Below are 18,188 nucleotides of genomic sequence, written 5' to 3' on the forward strand. Positions count from 1 at the left end.
TTCTATAATTTTTTAACATATTTTGTATTGTAAATTATTTTATTTTTTATTTAATTTAATTTTATTTAATTTTTTAAAGTTAATAAGTATAAGAACAATTCACGATTTAAGAACGATTTAAATTAAAATCTTTCATTAAATACCAATACTTAAATACTATGGCGAGCGGACCGAACTAGCGCCATCTCCTGGATGGGAGAATTTACATCCTAATCTGAAAATCAAATTTTTTTTAAAGTATTACAAAAAGTAATTTATTTATACGGCAGATATTTAATATAGTATCGTTATAATACTAATAATAATATAATGTTTTGTTCGAAGCAATTTCGCGCATGCGCAGAACAAAACCTGAGTTGCAGAAAGGCATACACATCTTGTCTGAAGTATGACGAACCGATTTAAGGCAGTTTATTTTTATACGGAAGATATTTATAATAATGTTGTTATAATACTACTAACAATATAATGTGTTAGTGGCAAAAATGTCGCGCATGCGCAGAATGGTACGGATCGAGTAGTGACAGGACCGTCATACATAGATAATGTGTAACGCTATATATTACATATATACATATACAGTTATATACATACAGCACTGACCAATGTATTTGGATTGTATTATTTGAGTTATTATTTATGATGTGGGGATGGTTATGGGGTTAGTCTGCTAATCAGAAGGTTGTGAGTTTGAATCCCAGGTCCACTAAGCTGCCACTGCTGGGCCCCTGAGCAAGGCCCTTAACCCTCAGTTGTATAAAAATGAGATAAATTGTAATTGGCTCTGGATAAGGGTGTCTGCCAAATGCCAGAAATGTAAACGATAAAAACAAAAAACTATAAAATAAAGTGCATGTACATTAAAATGTTATTTATTAATAGCATACTTATAGATGGCACAATTCAATTATTTATTTAATATATTAACAGGGTTTTAAAAAATCAATTACTGCAAATGTCTTGTAGTAACTGCATAACAGGAAAAAAAATAAAAGATCAACATTAATCACATTATCGATATCTAAAATTGCATAATGTAATCCAGTACATCAAGTAAAAATAGCACACTCGCTTGTATAATATTCTTTATATCCATCTACCTTTTCCCTCTGCTTATTATGGTTTATAAAAGCATTACTTATGTATCAACTGATGGTATATTAAGTCTGTGACCTAGTGAACCAATGCTGATGTATTTAATGATAGAGACTTCCAAGCACTTTTGTACATTGCTCTGGATAAGAGCATCTGCCGAATGCCTGAAATGTAAATGTCTATTACATTACCATGTCCCTATCCATGCTTCCATTTATTACCTTTCCCCCTTTCCTCGCACCACTTATTACATCTGGCCCAAATTTGCCAGATAATGTTTGTAAAAGCAATTAAGTTACAATTAGATTTACATAATATTAACTAACCTTCTAAATAATATGAAAAACATGCTAAATTTGTTACAGTTGTACATGTTATGTATACATGCATCATAAATAAATGGAATAAATTATTCTTGGCAATAGACCCTTGTGAAAAAACAAGCAGCATACCATTTCCCCCATATTTTTGTAATTTTGTGGTCAGCTTTTTATTTTATGCTGACTATGTCCCCTTACTGATATCAGAATATTCAAGTTAGCGGTGTCCAAAGTCTCATGCCAAGGCCAAATGTGGCACAGGGCTTCTCTGTTAGAATGTATGCTATGTGAATACAGTGGAATACTTGATTTTTACTTTATAAATCACGTTGATTTGTTCTATAATATTGTTAATCTTCATCGCTCAAAATTTAAAGGAATATTAGCCGTGTGTAATTGATTGTTCAAGTAGTACACCAAGATTCCTAATATAATAATAATAATAATAATAATAATAATAATAATAATAATAATAATAATAATAATAATAAAGTCCTACAGCTGTAGCTGCAGGTCTAGACGCATACAGCAGAGGGCGTAGTGGGAGATCTGCCGGGAGGTGTGTGTGTGTGTGTGTGTGTGTGTGTGTGTGTGATATTTGTGTTGTGCACCATTCTGTTTAATCTCCAGAGACTATTGCGTGTGAAATTCCCAGGAGAGGCCAAACAAATGACAAAATGCCAATCATATTATTCATTTGTTGACTTTATTGAACATTTTATAATAATGTTGCATTAAGAACAAATTATTGTTGCTTTCACAACAAATAAATCACAGTAAAAACATATTAAATTTTTCCTAGTGAAATAACGATCTTTGTAAAATCTTTGTCTTAACAAATCAAAATAGATAACTGATTGATGACACAAACACACACATACACACTGCTCTGTGCCGCTCAGCTTCCTCTCTTCCCACCTTCTCTCTGTCCATCACCGATTCTCGACAATGCCCCCAATGACCTCCCAACACCTGACTCCAGCCACCACCATCTGCTCCCTAATTCTTAGGCCTCCTTACATTTGAATGGCTGAAGTGCCAGATACCAGCAAGTGATCTGCACATTAACATCCTTCATGCTATGGAGCCATTGTAGCAGGGCATGGTCAGAACAGAGGGTAAAAGGGAGCTCATTAGGTAGTATCAGAGGGTGAGGACTGACCACTTGATAGCCAGACATCCTTTTTTGATCATGCTGTACTTGCTCTCACTTACAGGGAGCTTGTGGCTGAGGCACTCCTCCTTTCCCACCACCTGGGACAAAATGGGCCCCAGCCTTTTGTCCAATGTGTCAGTCTGCAGAAGAAAATGTGTGGGAAGTTAAGAAAATGCAAATGCAGGCAGCCACACAAAACTGCTTTTACCTGGCAGAAAGCCCAGTCACATGGCACTGACAGGATTCAGTGGTCCCTTTCAGTAATGTCAAAATTGTGTACAAACCTCTGATAACAGTTGTTTAGTTTTGGGTCTTGTGGGTGAATTTTGATGGCCTTTTGGGTAAATTTGGGGTGTACCTAACTATGGTGCATGTGAAAGCCCATATACACACCTATCCAGTTGCACACTCCTTGGGTTTGTTGTGACAGCACTCAGATGTTTTTCACTGAGAACATTTCAGTGGAATAAAGGTGAACTGTGTGTGGATGATTGATGAAGTGTGTGTGATAGCACTGAACCGTGTGGGAATTAACAAGTAACAGTGTACATTTGAGGACAGTGAAGTGTGCATGGACTAAAGGTGAACTTTTTGTGGACTAACAATGAACTGTGTGGATTAAGGGTGAATTGTGATCTGTGTAATAATGATCTGTGTCTGGTGAACTGTAGGTGGGTTTACAGTAAAGTACAGTATATTTGGATTAAAGGTGAACTGTGTGTGGATCCAAAATGGACTATGTGTGGATTAACTGTGAATTTTGTGGACTAACAGTACTAACAATAAGCAGTGTGTGGACTAACAGAGGTGTGGGTATGGATTAACAGGAAAGTGTGTGGATTAACAATAAACTGTTTGGGGATCAACAGGTAACTGTGTGTGAAATAAATATGATGTGATTTTGGAACCATAAATGAATTAAGACTGTATATGGATTAACTGTAAAATGTGTGTGAACTAATATTGCAGTGTGTGTGGACTAACAGTTAAATGTGTGTGTGAATTAATAGTGATCTGTGTCTGGATTAATGGTGAACTGTAGCTGGATTTACATTGAAGTGTATGTGAATGTAATGTTAAACCGTGTGCAGTTTAAAGTGTGTCTGAATTAATGGTGCGGTCTTTCTGGACTAACAATGAACTTGTTCATAACTTGTTCATTGTGTGGACCAAATCAGAAGTGTGTGGGGATTACCAGTGAACTGGGTGCAAATTAACAAGAATTAATGGTGAAGTATGTGTGGACTATGTGTGAAATTTGTTTAAACAGTTTGTGGCTTAACAGTGAACTGTCTGTAGCCTGACAGATAAGTGTGGACTAATGGTAATGTGTGTGCAGATTCAGACCAGGCAACAAGACCAGGCAGACCAGGCAACAAGACCAGGCAGACCAGGCAACAAGACGAGGCAGACCAGGCAACAAGACCAGGCAGACCAGGCAACAAGACAGAGTTATAGACCAGGCAACAAGACCAGGCAGACCAGGCAACAAGACCAGGCAGACCAGGCAACAAGACAGAGTTATAGACCAGGCAACAAGACCAGGCAGACCAGGCAACAAGACCAGGCAGACCAGGCAACAAGACCAGGCAGACCAGGCAACAAGTCCAGGCAGACCAGGCAACAAGACGAGGCAGACCAGGCAACAAGACCAGGCAGACCAGGCAACAAGACAGAGTTATAGACCAGGCAACAAGACCAGGCAGACCAGGCAACAAGACATTACATTTCCAAAGTAGGTGGATAATTATATTTAATTTATTTTTTAATGGTTGCATGTAGGTTGTTAAATGTGATCATGATTGCTGTGGATACATGTATGTGCATGATTTAGACTTTATAGTTGTTGACATCATTCAGAAAACTCTTAAGATATGTGAAAGCTAAACTTTAAGATGTAACATTTTCAAAAACCAATAAACAGTAGGCATCATGTAAACCACAATATTTAACTCAATACTATGAAATGGTTCAACTGGAGTCAGAGCCATTTATAAAAGAACAGAAGAGTCATATAATGGCGGGTAAATAGCAACTAATGCACCAAATATTTAGCTTGGTAAAACATGATCAATGAATCAACATCAGTAAAATTCTGATTCTGGTTATAGCCCTGGTATTTAATGTAGTGCATATGTACTAACTGTACAGTAAAGACTTAGCAGTACAGCTTCCAGATGCACTTTTCACAGCCGTTTCCAGAGTAACCTATTTATCCTCCCATTCCCTACACATGTTTATATAACATTAAAGCGTCTATTCCTTATGTCCTTCTTCCCTATCTACTGCTATTCTATTGCTTTAATATTAAGATAAAGACACAATCACACACACACACACACACAACATATATGTGTGCATTATTTATCTTAATGTAGGACTGTTAAAAAAAGACCTTGGGCCACAATTAGGAAAGTTAAAAAAAAGTTCCTACTTTAAACACTTGGTGTCGCTGAAGACAAAAATAAAAAATTCTCCAATAATAGAAGATAGGCTAGCCTCAACTAAACCATTTTTCCTGCTAATCAAGCTCAAGACTAGCTGGTATCTTGTCATTTGTATCTTATGACTAAGATTCAAAATAACTGACAGTAACCTTTGTGACCTGACAACAATTTCCCAGTTCCAGGAACAACACCACTGCTCCTGTTAGATAACTTGTGCGTGAAATCTTTATTTACAAAATTCTTTTAAGCATTCCGCAAAAGGATATAAAATGCAGTAGTTATGATGACTGTATATGATGAGTGGCCTGACTGCATTATCTTCCATTTAACCCCATCAAAACCCCTGTTTTAAAGAATACCCATTCACACCCTGCCTTCCCATGCCAATGAATGCTTGATTTTGCTGCAACTTTTTTGTAAATTTGTGATAAAATGTTTTGTGAGATTTTTGTGATTTTTTAAAAAAAAAAAGAAAACTAGTTGAATTGGTGAAATTGAAAACAGGATTCGTTGTTTAAACTCCTACCAATGAAGACGCAAATGTAATTACTGTCTGTCAGAGCAGTTTTGTGGAAAAGTTGATCATTTGCAAGCTCAAATGCAGCCAAATGTTGCTGTGTTTGCTTGATTTTTGATTCATTTCTGCAAGTGCAACATCATAAGCCCTGGAGAGACTGGCAATATTCCATTGTCTTATCAAGCCCACTAACTAGTATCACTCTAGGATTCCTTTGCTGGTTTTTGGTATGTTGCTCATTTTGATGTCTAAGCTATGAATGACTCAAATAGGAGTAATAGCAGCCATTTAACACTCCTAATATGTTTACAAATTAGTTATATCATTGATATTTGGCCTTTTGGTCTATATATTGTTACATCAACTCAAAACAGTCCTAAAACATATTTTATTCTATTCTAATTTCATTTGAGTCTATTTACCTATTAACAGTGACAATGGTGTCAAGGAAAAACTGCCTGAGACAACATGAGGGGAGCAGACTTAAAATGGAACCTGTTCTCTCCTGGGTGACACCAGAAAGTGTGGTACAGTCAGTTCCTTTCTAAAACTGTACATTGTAGAATCAAAAGGTGCTAATTGTAGTCATTATCCATTCAGTGATTGTGTGTGTGTGTGTGCATGTGTGTGCGTGTGTGTGTGTGTGTGTGAGAAATGAACAAGGCTTTTTTTGTTTCACTTGGCTTTATTTCCCCCAACATTTGCTTCTTTTCATTCTCAGTAAGGCTGCTGTAATCACGCTCAATTGATCAGACTGAAGTGAATGGGGTGGATTTTGAGTCAGAAATCACATTCTATTTGAAGCTGCCTGGTGAGGCCAAAAGTGCTTACATTACAGGAATAATACGACCAAATTATGACTACTCATAATGTTGCTCTATATAGGTGAATTAGAAGGAGATTAAATACAGAGAAAGCAGATTAAATGGATATATCTTGCCTTGCTATGGGTGTAACTTTCACATGCAGGAAGGATGTAGAAAACATTTGCTGTAAATAAAGGCCACCACTGGTGTTTAAAAGGTGACTGGTTGACTTCATTTTTGGCTAAAACCATGGTGTTGGTTTTCTTTTTCAGAATATGATAAGTATTGACTGGTTATATATCGAACTGTGTAAATGGAGATGATATATAAGCATCTGTAACAGTTTGCCTAAATGTTATGGTTAAGGCTAAGTTGATAGCACCATTGCGCAGTGATAGTATGCACCCCATTCAGAATCACAGTTTTGAGTCAAAATGAATAGCAATATTATCTTAACATGATTCTTGTCCTATTAGTAGTGAATATCAGATTAAAGGCTTAAACAGATGTTACAAGTGTTATTATTTCTATTTTGTGTATGTTTCACTCCAGTCTGCATTTTCTTGGATACTCAATTCTTCAACAGCTCAGTCAGATTCCTTGGAATCTCGAGGGGTTTCTTTCTCCTTCCTGGACTCCTTCACCACCTGAGCAGAAAACAGCATGATGTTACGAGTACTGAACAAAACTGTAATAATAATTTGAAAAATTTAGTCCCTTATTTCATAAGCTGAAAAAGGCCTGACATTTTAATTATTTTTCAGTCTGTTTTGCAGTTTGTCTCCCACAGATCTGTCTCTTTCGTTCTGTCTTTCTTTCCTGTTCTATGCCTATCTGAGAAAGTCTTTCTGTCTTGAATTCTCTCTTTCATTCTGTCTTTCCCTTTTTAATTTCTTTGAGTGACTCAAAGAAAGTGACTCAAAACAAAGCAAAATAGACTTCACTGTCACATATACAAGTACAAGGAAATTAAATCCTTTGTATATCCTAGCTTGATAGTGAGCCTGTTGGAGCGCAGGGTAAACCATGAGTTATTCCTTTAAGGGCCTTGCTCAAAATCACTGATCAAGCCTCAACCACATCACTGGCCCAAGAAAAGAAGATGTACCTTATATAAACTTGCTGTAAATCAAAGCTATAGTTGTGTACTAGATGTAATATTAAAGTATTAGTAAAGTTTCTTTATTAATCTGTTGGCATGCATTTAAGTGAGTCTGTATACATATATTAGACACATGGCACATGTATATAATATGGTATTTAAGTCCTTAATGGAGAATTGTGCAAATATAACATTACATAACCACTCTGGAACTGAGTAAAAGATGTAGTACCTCTCCATCACGGGTCTCAACGGTTTTGATCACCACTTTTTTGCTATGTCCAATATCAACGGGCAGGTCATATTCTAACCAATCAAAAACAATCAAGTCATGGGGTTAAGTCAGAAGAATATAAAAGATCGTTTAATAAAAAACAATAAAAATAAGTAAAAAATAATTTTAAAAAATAGATAATATTTAGTGGATAATGATTAGCTAAGAATATTTCTGACTTACCACTATTGCGCATACTGATCGATGTTATGTTCATGACAGGAACAGCAATTCTGAAAGAACAAAATACTCATCAGGCACCTATAAAAAATGGCATGTCTGCTATACGGCACATAATAGAAACATTATTCTGTCATGTGGCAGATTCAAAAATCGAGCGTCAAAGAGACAAATGTACATGTAGCACAGCATAGTGTACAATTTTCACAAAAAAGAGCTGCTATAATAGAGAATATCATTACATGGCTCTATTTAGTGTCTAATTCATAGGCTGCTTGCTTTCTTATAACCCTTAATAGACACAACTCAAATATTAACTCATAAAGTGATATGTATCAAATAAATCCATTTAATCATATTCTAATATAGGATATTGTGCCATATGGCTAAGATATTCTCTCGTGTCTGCATCATTCAACCTTTTTTTCAGGAAAGGTTTAATATTCGCATCGGTACATAATCAAGAATTGCACTAGAAATCCATCATGGATTTTTCATTAAACAGAAAGAGTAGTAAAATGATGGTCTGTGGTCATCGTCTATTCCCTACAGGTGCAGTAAAGAAGAACAGGTTGAAACTAAATATTAAAGCTGACCTGTACTTCATAGGGCATTAAGAGAATCTCTTGATCACAAAGACCAAACCTGACCAAACATGAAAACCCCAAAATTACATCTACTAAGGAATCTTGTTACAGCAGACTCTGTGCACCTAGTGCTTGGTTTGTTTTCAGTAAGGAAACTGAACTAGGCACGACCTAGCATTTAAGATGCACCCAATAGTTGTGAATGGTGTTGTTGATGCTAGTCAATATTAAAAAGTTGATTCAGTTCATTTAAAATCAATTACCTGCTTTCCTCTCCTTCTAGTAACTTCCTATAAGTGGCAATCTCAATGTCCAGGGCCATCTTGACATTAAGCAGGTCCTGATATTCCCTCAGGTGACGGGACATTTCGTCCTTCAAGTGACGGATCTCTTCCTCCAGACGGGTGATGTTGTCCTGGTAATTTCCAGCCTCTACACCAAACTGGTCCTCCATTTCCCTCATCTGCCTCAGCAGAGCCTCGTTCTGTTACATAAGTATAGATTTAGTTGTGAGTAAAATATAATAGTTAGGTTGTTGTTCTTCTTCTTTCGGCTGCTCCCTGTTATAACAGTATAATATTATAGTTCTGAGTAGTACATAACATTGTACAGTATAAAATATCTGATTAATAAATGGCATAATGCAAAATGCCAGTTGAGAAATTAATTATTCAGTGAGAGAAACTGATAGATCATTTTTAGTTTATGATTAGAAGTGTACAGATTCCCCTACAATTAGCAATATTACTACCATCTATTTTTTTTTTAACACTCAGGATGTATTCTATTTTTCTTATAGAATTCAACAATTCAATCTCTACAATGAGATCTCTAAAAACGACTATTTTTAGCCAACACTTTCCTTTTGTAGTCATGTTTCATGCAATCTACAAATTTGGAAATACTGTTTTAGTTTTGTGATGTCATTTTGTCCATCGTTATGTGTTATGTGCCAGCCAAAACTATAATATCCCTACCCTTATCAAAAAGTAGTCTATTACTTAAGATATGCAAGGGGGCAGAAAAACAAAAACAAAAACAAAAACAAAAGCAAGCATAAAAAATGATCTGCCTCTCTATCTTACCCTTTCAAAAAATGTCTCAACCAGTTCTTCACTTATGTCACTCAGATGTGCTGATGTCATTTAGGACACAATGTGACTTACTGTGACCTTTAAACAAGAGTAAAGCTCCAATCTGTAGCTAAATGCTGCAAAGTTATGGGGCAGCATCTTGCACTACCAGAATCAGAGATGATGTAGACTAACAATGTCAACTGAAATAAGTAGATGATATATTGGCCATGGATTTTTGAAGACTTCATTTAATTTTCTGCTACAATGGACCTGGGATTAGGAGAAAAAAATATTGTGCTATAATTAACTGTAACAGAGTTTTAGGCTGATGTTATTCTTAGTCTATGCCCCAGTGAACCAGTGGTCACGTATTCATTGATAGAGACATGTGCACATTTGTACATGTCTCTGGATAAGTATGTCTGCCAAATACCGTAAACGTAACTATAAATGAAAACATTGTGTAATTATTTTATTAATCCACACCTTTAACATTTCAAAATTCTAATGCTCATAATGTAAAGCCACAGAGTAATGTCAGCTAAGTGTCTGTGATGAGAGAGAAAATGTGGAGAAAGCTAATACATAGTTCTCTAGAGATCATCTAATTTCATGACTGCCAGTCCTGCTCTGTTAAAGTTAATGTTAGTACTGTGAAGTGTCTACAAATTACATTTCATAATGAATGAATTTCAGATTTCTGCTAAAATAGTCATAGTGGGATACAAATATTGTAACAAGAATGACCTGCATAATATAGAATTTAGCATAATGTCACTGTATACATCACACACAAGCAGTTCAGCATCAACTTTAAATGCCTACCTGTGCCCTTCTGCAGTGTAAACAAGTACACACATGGCTTCAAGACAAAACCCAGATGAAATAAAGGTTGTCTGTGCTCACCGTGCTCTTAAGGGCATCGATCTCACAGTTGAGGCTCTGAATCTGCCTCCTGAACTCATTGGCCTCCTGCTTGGCCTGTCTCATGGCATCAGCATTGCGCTTGGCAGAATCAGTCAGGTCAGTAAACTGTAGTCAGAGAACAGAGAGTTAGTTTGCTGCTGCTGCCAGCATGTATAAGATGCTGGTTATGAATATGGTTTTCGGTTATCCAGGCCAATATTAATTTACTAAAAGCTGCAAATTAAAGTGTCTTTAGTTATAAGTGTGAAGAGTAGAATTAAGGAAGACTGTCAGATTTAACAAATGTCAACCCATATAGACTTATTACTAAAAGACAGGCTTCTGTTTAGGTCATTTTAGAAAACACTCATAAATGTATCGAATGCTCCCATACTTGTAATGCATGCATGTGTGATAACATGCGATAACATTATATCACAATGGACATGACATTCAACTGTGTAAGACAGTAGTTTTGAATTTTTGTTTCTATATGTAGATGTTATGTGAATTTGAAACATTTTTTATTCATGCTTGAGGTAAATATATGGCCCAAAAGCATTGTTTTTGTATGACAGAATTTTACCTGAGTTGGAGAAGTATGAAATATGTGAATAGTTAACCGGCATGTGAGATCTTTTCATGTGTATGCCATCATGAGAACTCTTTTACATGTGTGAGATGTAAAACTAGGAAATGATTGAGCACTTTGCATGTACATTATATGTGTCATAAACACTGAGTAACTGAAATGGTGCCTCAAAAGAGGTTATGTAATGCCTGCCATGGTGTATGTTGGGCTTATTTCCCCTCACCTTGGATTTGTACCATTCCTCAGACTCCTGCATGTTCTTTGTTGCAATGCTTTCATATTGAGACCTGATGTCTCTCAGAGCCGCAGTCAGGTCAGGACGGACGGTGGCCTCCACCTCCATTTTCATCTGCTGGGTTTCATAGCTCACTTGCACATCTTGGATTTCCTAAGGGTATAGGATACAAAAAAAACCCCATTCTTCATTCTTTTTTCCAAGACTCACATAAATAATAATTGTTTGTGCCTTAATTATTATTTGTTCAGGCTGTAACTGTAGGTCATTTCTTCTGTCCGCTGCCTTTAAATGAAATTTCTTTTTCCATAGTAGGTCTATGCTTATTGTAAAAATTGTTTTTCAGTTAGGTTCAATTCAAACTTCACCTCATCATGCAGCTTCTTGAGAAATTCAATCTCATCCATCAGAGACTCGATTTTGCGCTCCAGCTCCAAACGGGCCAAAGTGGCATCATCCACATCCTGCAAATATGCACAAATACTGTATGATAACATGATGTCTAGACAAAAAGGACACAAGGCCCTCCATTATAGGGATAATAATATTAAATAAATAGAAATAGATATAATAATTTTTTTCACATTATTTTCCACATTCAGTTAGTACAACCCCAGGTGTTTTTGGTGTCATAGAGGTGGGCTGGTAAAAGAATAATTGACCTTTTGCTTTCTGAGGGTATAGTTAGATTTAGGTTTAAATTTAGATGAAGCATAAAATTAATTAGGTACATTAATAATTCTATCAGTGGACAATTCTCAGTATTGTAGAACCATTGTACGATAAATGTATGTGTGTGTGTGTGTGTTATCATCACCTTTCGGAACAGGACCAATTGGTTCTCAGCATCTTGTCTTTTCTGAGTCTCATCATCCAACCTGCAGCACACAAAGTAAGTAAGTCAGTGTATTTTCTTATTATTATCTGTATACTAAATTAGTCAAAAATGACCTGGGCATGTGTTTACATTTTTTTTATATTATAAATATATCAACCTGCCAATTTGAAAGCCAAATATTTCATGAAACATTTCTTTTGATAATTACATAAAAAACCTTTGATTAGCATAAAATACAGTATCTGTGTCAAACAAATAACAGTATAAACATAAACCAGTAATATGACTTATTGCAATTACAATTATTGTTAAAAAAAAAGAAGATCAAACACTTTATAATCACAAGACTATTGCTAACTAAACATAAAATCAATAGTATAATATTAATCAATATTCCTGACTATTTTGCAGTATTTTGAAGCACCATAATAACAATATTGTGCATGTGGAATACTGCAGCTTGTGCAACAGAGCTGTTGAATAATCAAGGTGTTGATTATTTTCCTATAACAGCATAGCTACACCTGTATGGCAAATCACAGGGTTATATCTATGCACTTGATCTAATACATAACTTTTTCTATAGTAACAGCTTACATAGGGATTTGTACTGTCCACATACACTAATAAAAAAAGTATGTAATTGGTAAAACTGTGATGTTTTCTGTTTGTTTAGCATTTATGGAATGCTCCAGTACCAGTGGATTGTACTGGTCAGAGGAAAAGCTGTTCCTCTTGGCCATTTCCTGAAAGTTTCCAAGACAGAGTACACTTTCTTGGCACCATGACAAGGTGTGCACATGGCATAAACCAAACCCGCCTTCTAAATACTAGCTAAATATCATAACAATTAATGTTTGACTGTATTACCATAGTGAACACATTTGAAGTACACCTTGGTAAGGTTATTCAGTCACAATTTGAGATAATGACTCCCAATTTGACTAACAAAAAGGGCTTCAAATCTGCACAAAAGGAGTAAATTGTGCCATGCTGTCCACTAATATATAAAGTCTTATTAACTTTAAGAAGAGAGGCAGGTGAGGGAACGACTGATAATAGCTGCTATAACATTATTGTGAACAGGAAATAACTTGTTTTGTAGACATTCCACATGATAAGTATGACATGTTATTCTTTAATAAACACAAACTTGTTAGTGTTGCAAATGAATAACAGAAGAATAAAAGTGGAATTGACCAAGAATGAAACACATCGGAAGAATAAAACACAACTGGACATGCATTCAATGAAAAAATGATCAACATTGGATGGCTATTTTCCTTCACAGCATGCTATGTTGTATTTCATTTCTTACAAATCACAGAAATAGTTATTTGCCCATCTAATCTATGAATAAAAAAAGTTTATTTACAGATAGAACAGAATATCTTATTTTTTTGGGATATTCCAGGACATTTACAAAACTGCACAAAAACCCCACTCGTCCTCCTTCCTGGTAATAAATTGCTGGTCCCAAGCTGGCTGTTTTTTAGGCTTTAATGGGACTGTCATCTCACATCTGTCCTATTGTCTCATGTCCCTGTCCTGAATAAATGAGGTCTCAGCTGGCTGAGAGCCAAAGGATCAATTAGCTAATGCAGCAGCCACTAAAAGGATTTGGGCTGAGAGAGAAAATGGGGGTCAAGCTACCCGCTGAGCAAATTCACTAAATCAGGAATGTTGTGGAGGTGACACAAGTAAAAGTGAATGAAGCAATTTAATCAAGGTGAATTAACTACAGCTGAAAGCCTGGCTAGACAGCATGAGACAAATCACACAGGAAGTAAGATTAGCTACGACAATTAATTTTTGTCTTTAAACATTTCTGATATAATAGTATAGGCTTCAGTGTTTGAAGTTGAACACATGATCGTCTTCTTCTTCTTCTTCTAATATTAATTTTATGAGCTATCTGTGTACCTGCTATTTTTAGCTCTGGTTGAAACCTTAGATGGAGACGGGCGTGGTCTGTGTGTGTGTGTGTGTGTGTTTGTGTCAGTGTGAGAGAGAGATAGTGTGTGGGTGTGTTTGTGTGTGTGTGTGTGTGTGTGTGTATGGGCTGTGGTTGATATTTTATTTCACTCCTGTTACGAGAATATTTTGGTTCGTTCATTTCGGTACCTAGCAGCAACCCATCAGCCTAGGATTCCCAATAGCTGATGCTGCCTCAAACATCGAACCACATTGATTTTTCCTTTGGTTTCTTTTTACTTCCCCCACCATTCTCTCTCTCTCTCTCTCTTTCCACACCCTAAATGCCCTCACTGACCCCAGTTTGTCCTGTTTAATAAAATAATAGAACAAATTGCTTTAAGTAAGAAGACTGTAGATATATTATCTGAACTTTTTTTTCTAAGAAATAAATCATTAGTTAATGGTTAATTATGTATATCGTCTTTTAAGTCTGCCATAGAGTTATGAAGAATGTTAATAAATGTTAAGAAAGTGTTTTGAAATAAGGACCTGCTTTAAACAAACTTTGTTAACCTGGCTGAATCATAAATGTTCTGTGTTTTTGCATTTGTGATATAGTTTCCTTGTACTTCTTATATTGTAATCTCTTTGATATGTTGTGCTCAGTTTAGCTTAACAGGAACTAAAATAGCACCGTAAAATGGTACATAAGATTAAAATCATATCGGTTGTCATTTATCTTGGAGGTGCAGGATGTTAGTGTACCATAATGTATGCGTATTTAAACATGTAAGCATAAGACACGGATTTAAGCACCACTGACTCATAAAAGCCAACCAAACTCCCAAAGCGGCCATAACGTGAAGCTGATTTCGTGTTACAGCCTCTCTTTGTCTCATTGCCGTTCCCACCTAGTACCACGCCCTCCTATGGTCTGATCTGAGACACAGACTGGATAATTAGACTAATAAGAAATATGATGCTGCCAAGATGTATGTTCATACATCTGCATCCATCTGTGTGTGTGAGGATCAGAAGAAGGATTAGGAGCATATCAGTAATGTAACCTGTAGCTATCAAAACCAGCAAGAATTCCCATAACCACGCCCAAACAGCCTGAAAAACACTTCTGCATTTGCTCTCTTGCTGGAAACTTCCATGTGCTCCTTTTTAAATCTATATCTATATGTCTTAGATCAATTTTGTGTGCTTATTTATTTAGCATTTAGAGTGTCTATCTAGAATTCAATGTGTATAGCAAAAATCAAACATGAGTTGTCCATAGTATAATAATGTAAAGCCTCAAAATATAAAACATTTGATTGATAGTGGTATACGCCATTGTTATTCTTCTAAACAGAGGTAAAAGTTACATAAGTCTTTTTTTGTTTTACATTATAAAATAATATATAATATCTGGCCAGAAATGTTCAGTTACGTAAATGAATTTATAAGTTGCGTTTGTATTACTTTTAGTTTACGTTAAGACAGATTTTTGGTTTAGTGTCTGACTAGAAGTTGTAAGATATTTATACATGAAAGTGGCAGAAGGAAGCCATGCAGGCTTAAATTAATCATTTTTAAAAAATAAACATTATGAAATATAAAAATTATGAAAAAATTATTTTTTTATTTCACTCTGTTTTCAGCTTATGTTCTCTCTGTTTTCTATTTTAAGCTTCAATACTCATTAGACATCTTCAGCCATTCAGTGCCAGCTTTTAGCTTTATAAATGTGTCAGAGAACTTCATCAGATCTCTCTCACCTCTGCTTGAGCAAGGCCAGATCTTCAGCCATGTTATCTCTGTCCACCTGGACCTGATCTCGCTCCTTTCCAATGAGCTCGACCTGTCTGCGCATCTCCCTCATCTCGTCCTGGCAGAGCTGGCTGGCACGGTTCGGGTGGCCCTGCAGATGTTTGCCCTTGTACTGGGTGAGCTCTTGGGTGAGTGTGGCGTTCTGCTGCTCCAGGTAACGCACTTTCTCGATGAAGCTTGCGAAACGGTCGTTGAGCTCCTGCAGCTCCTGCTTCTCATTGCTGCGCATGCTGAGGAACTCCTGGTTGATGCTATCAGCCAGGGAGAAGTCCACTTTTTCATAGGAGAGGCGAGGAACCGATGGAACCTGAGCACTGGACCGGACCCGGAAAGTCCGCGTGGACACGGAGACCGGAGCCGGGCTCAGGTAACGGGTCGAGTACGAGGTGTAAGAGGGCATAGCGGGTATGGTGGACAGGGAGGTAGGTCCACCAAAAGTGCGGCGGTAAGAAGTGCGGCTTGTCAAGTGACTCATGATGGAGGTTTTTTTCTAAAAGCACTTCTTGTTCTTCCTCTCAAGGATCTTTCTGCTTCTCTGCAGGGATGTCTGGCAGTGGACGAAGCTGGGCAGCAGGAGCTAGGACATCCGAGTGAGAAACACGCATTTTTATACCTCTGAGTGAGTCATCTCTCCTCCCCCGACCTTCCAATCCTCACGATCTCTCCATCCATTGTCCATCCATCTTTCTTCCACATGGCCTTAGCCACTCCCTCCCCACAACCCTTTGCTTCATCTCTCTTTCCTCACTGCTCTCATCCTCACCACCTCTCTCTCTCTCTCTCTCTCTCTTTCTCTCTCTCCTCCATCAACCCCTCCCTTTTGTCCTGCGCTACTGGCACGAGTCCTAAACGTCTACTAGATTAAGACATCATATCTGAACCCGTTGCCCCACCCTGCTAGCATTAACAGCATCTTCAACCACAGATTCAACACAAAACACTTGTCCTTTAATTGTGAACTTTGGTAATGTCTAATAATATAGATATACAGTATATGCAAACAATAAAGCAAACAATAAAGAACAAGGTTTATTATTAAAATAAAGTCGTGTAAAGCAACTGTTCTTTATTTAGTATTAAATATATTCATCAAACAACTGTGGAAAATCGGCTCCTTCCATTTCCTTTGTGTGAAAGTGAAAAGTATTGACGTTCTCAGTGCACAGCATAAGGCATGACTCTGCAATCCTACTCCTAAGCACCAGATTGCAAAGTGCTATATCAGATTTCTTTCCTGGTCTCATTCTTGTCACATAAACTGATGTCAAGCAGCTGTACTGATAAAGAACACAAGCAAATAATGAAAATTAAGATACCCACTGAAAGGATTAATGCCCCCCTTCATATTGATAATGAGTGCGAGATTAAAACATCTACTAGTACCGAAGTTTTTTTAATGACACATTGCAAATATATGGTATATTGTATATATTGTATAATATTCCATATCTGCAATACAGTATATTGCACATATACTGTATAAATATACTGTATTGTACATACTGTATTGTGCGTATATATTTTGCTTTGTTTATGCGCTTTAGTATGATGTATCAGGGTGAATAAGTTTTTCTGGAAATGGGCGTACAGGACAGGGGGGAAATGCCTCTTACCAGCCTTAGTGTGCTAATATTTCTCAGAAGAGATTTAATATTTGGGTATGCGGCGGCTGCGCTTTATTCGGTCATGCACTGCCTCATTTATTTTATATAGTTCTTTTCTAGTAGTGTAGAAGATAAGACAAGAATTGGGAAAATGAATTTTTAGGTTAAAACTATACAGCTATGAAATAAGATCTGTTCTGATCTGTTTGACCCCGAATCTGTTGGAACAGTTGTATATGAGTTACAAAAAAAACCAAAAAGTAGAATAACTATCCACATTAAAGTAGAAATGATGCTACCAAGAGAGAAAAAACAGTCTAGTGCATGCTGTCTCATTTCCTAATAGCTGAAGCAAGTAGGAAACATATTAACTACTGTTAATGAATAACATCAATAAGCCTTAGAACCTGTTAAAAGGTTCCTGATGGGGTGCTTTTGCAAATTTTGTCCTTGTTTAATTTGCAAAACTGAAACGATAAGTAGTCTGGGCTAAAGGATCATGTGTAAAATGATCTGTGTATGCAGTCATATATCACAAGAGGCTTAGATATGAAAAGATAAAAGTTAAAAATGGTCGCTTTTGATTTAAGGGTGTCTTTAACACTGTATTAATATTATAGCAGAAAACATCCTGGTCTTTATTAAGTTACTCAGAAAGAGAGATTGCTTACAGGAATAGACAGAATATCCACCATCACTGCTGCACATGATGACTGTG

General features: G+C 36.5%; 1 protein-coding gene and 1 long non-coding RNA gene across 2 annotated transcripts; one reads left to right on the forward strand and one right to left on the reverse strand.

Moving 5' to 3' along the window:
- Positions 1-3,161: 3,161 nt before the first annotated feature.
- LOC131342173 (uncharacterized) lies at positions 3,162-6,138 on the forward strand. Its single transcript, XR_009202982.1, has 3 exons — positions 3,162-3,242; positions 3,911-4,306; positions 5,968-6,138. It is a non-coding gene; the product is annotated as an uncharacterized LOC131342173 (long non-coding RNA).
- An 86-nt stretch (positions 6,139-6,224) lies between these two features.
- On the reverse strand, positions 6,225-16,576 carry prph (peripherin). Its single transcript, XM_058372840.1, has 9 exons — positions 15,815-16,576; positions 12,111-12,171; positions 11,662-11,757; positions 11,282-11,446; positions 10,467-10,592; positions 8,748-8,968; positions 7,901-7,950; positions 7,676-7,749; positions 6,225-6,988 (listed from the first exon to the last, which is right to left on the reverse strand). Exons 1-9 carry the CDS (start codon positions 16,339-16,341, stop codon positions 6,929-6,931), a joined length of 1,380 nt encoding a protein of 459 aa, XP_058228823.1. The 5' UTR covers positions 16,342-16,576; the 3' UTR covers positions 6,225-6,928.
- Positions 16,577-18,188: the final 1,612 nt, after the last annotated feature.

Source organism: Hemibagrus wyckioides, linkage group LG21 (genome assembly GCF_019097595.1).
Source record: "Hemibagrus wyckioides isolate EC202008001 linkage group LG21, SWU_Hwy_1.0, whole genome shotgun sequence".
NCBI classification, from domain to species: domain Eukaryota; kingdom Metazoa; phylum Chordata; class Actinopteri; order Siluriformes; family Bagridae; genus Hemibagrus; species Hemibagrus wyckioides.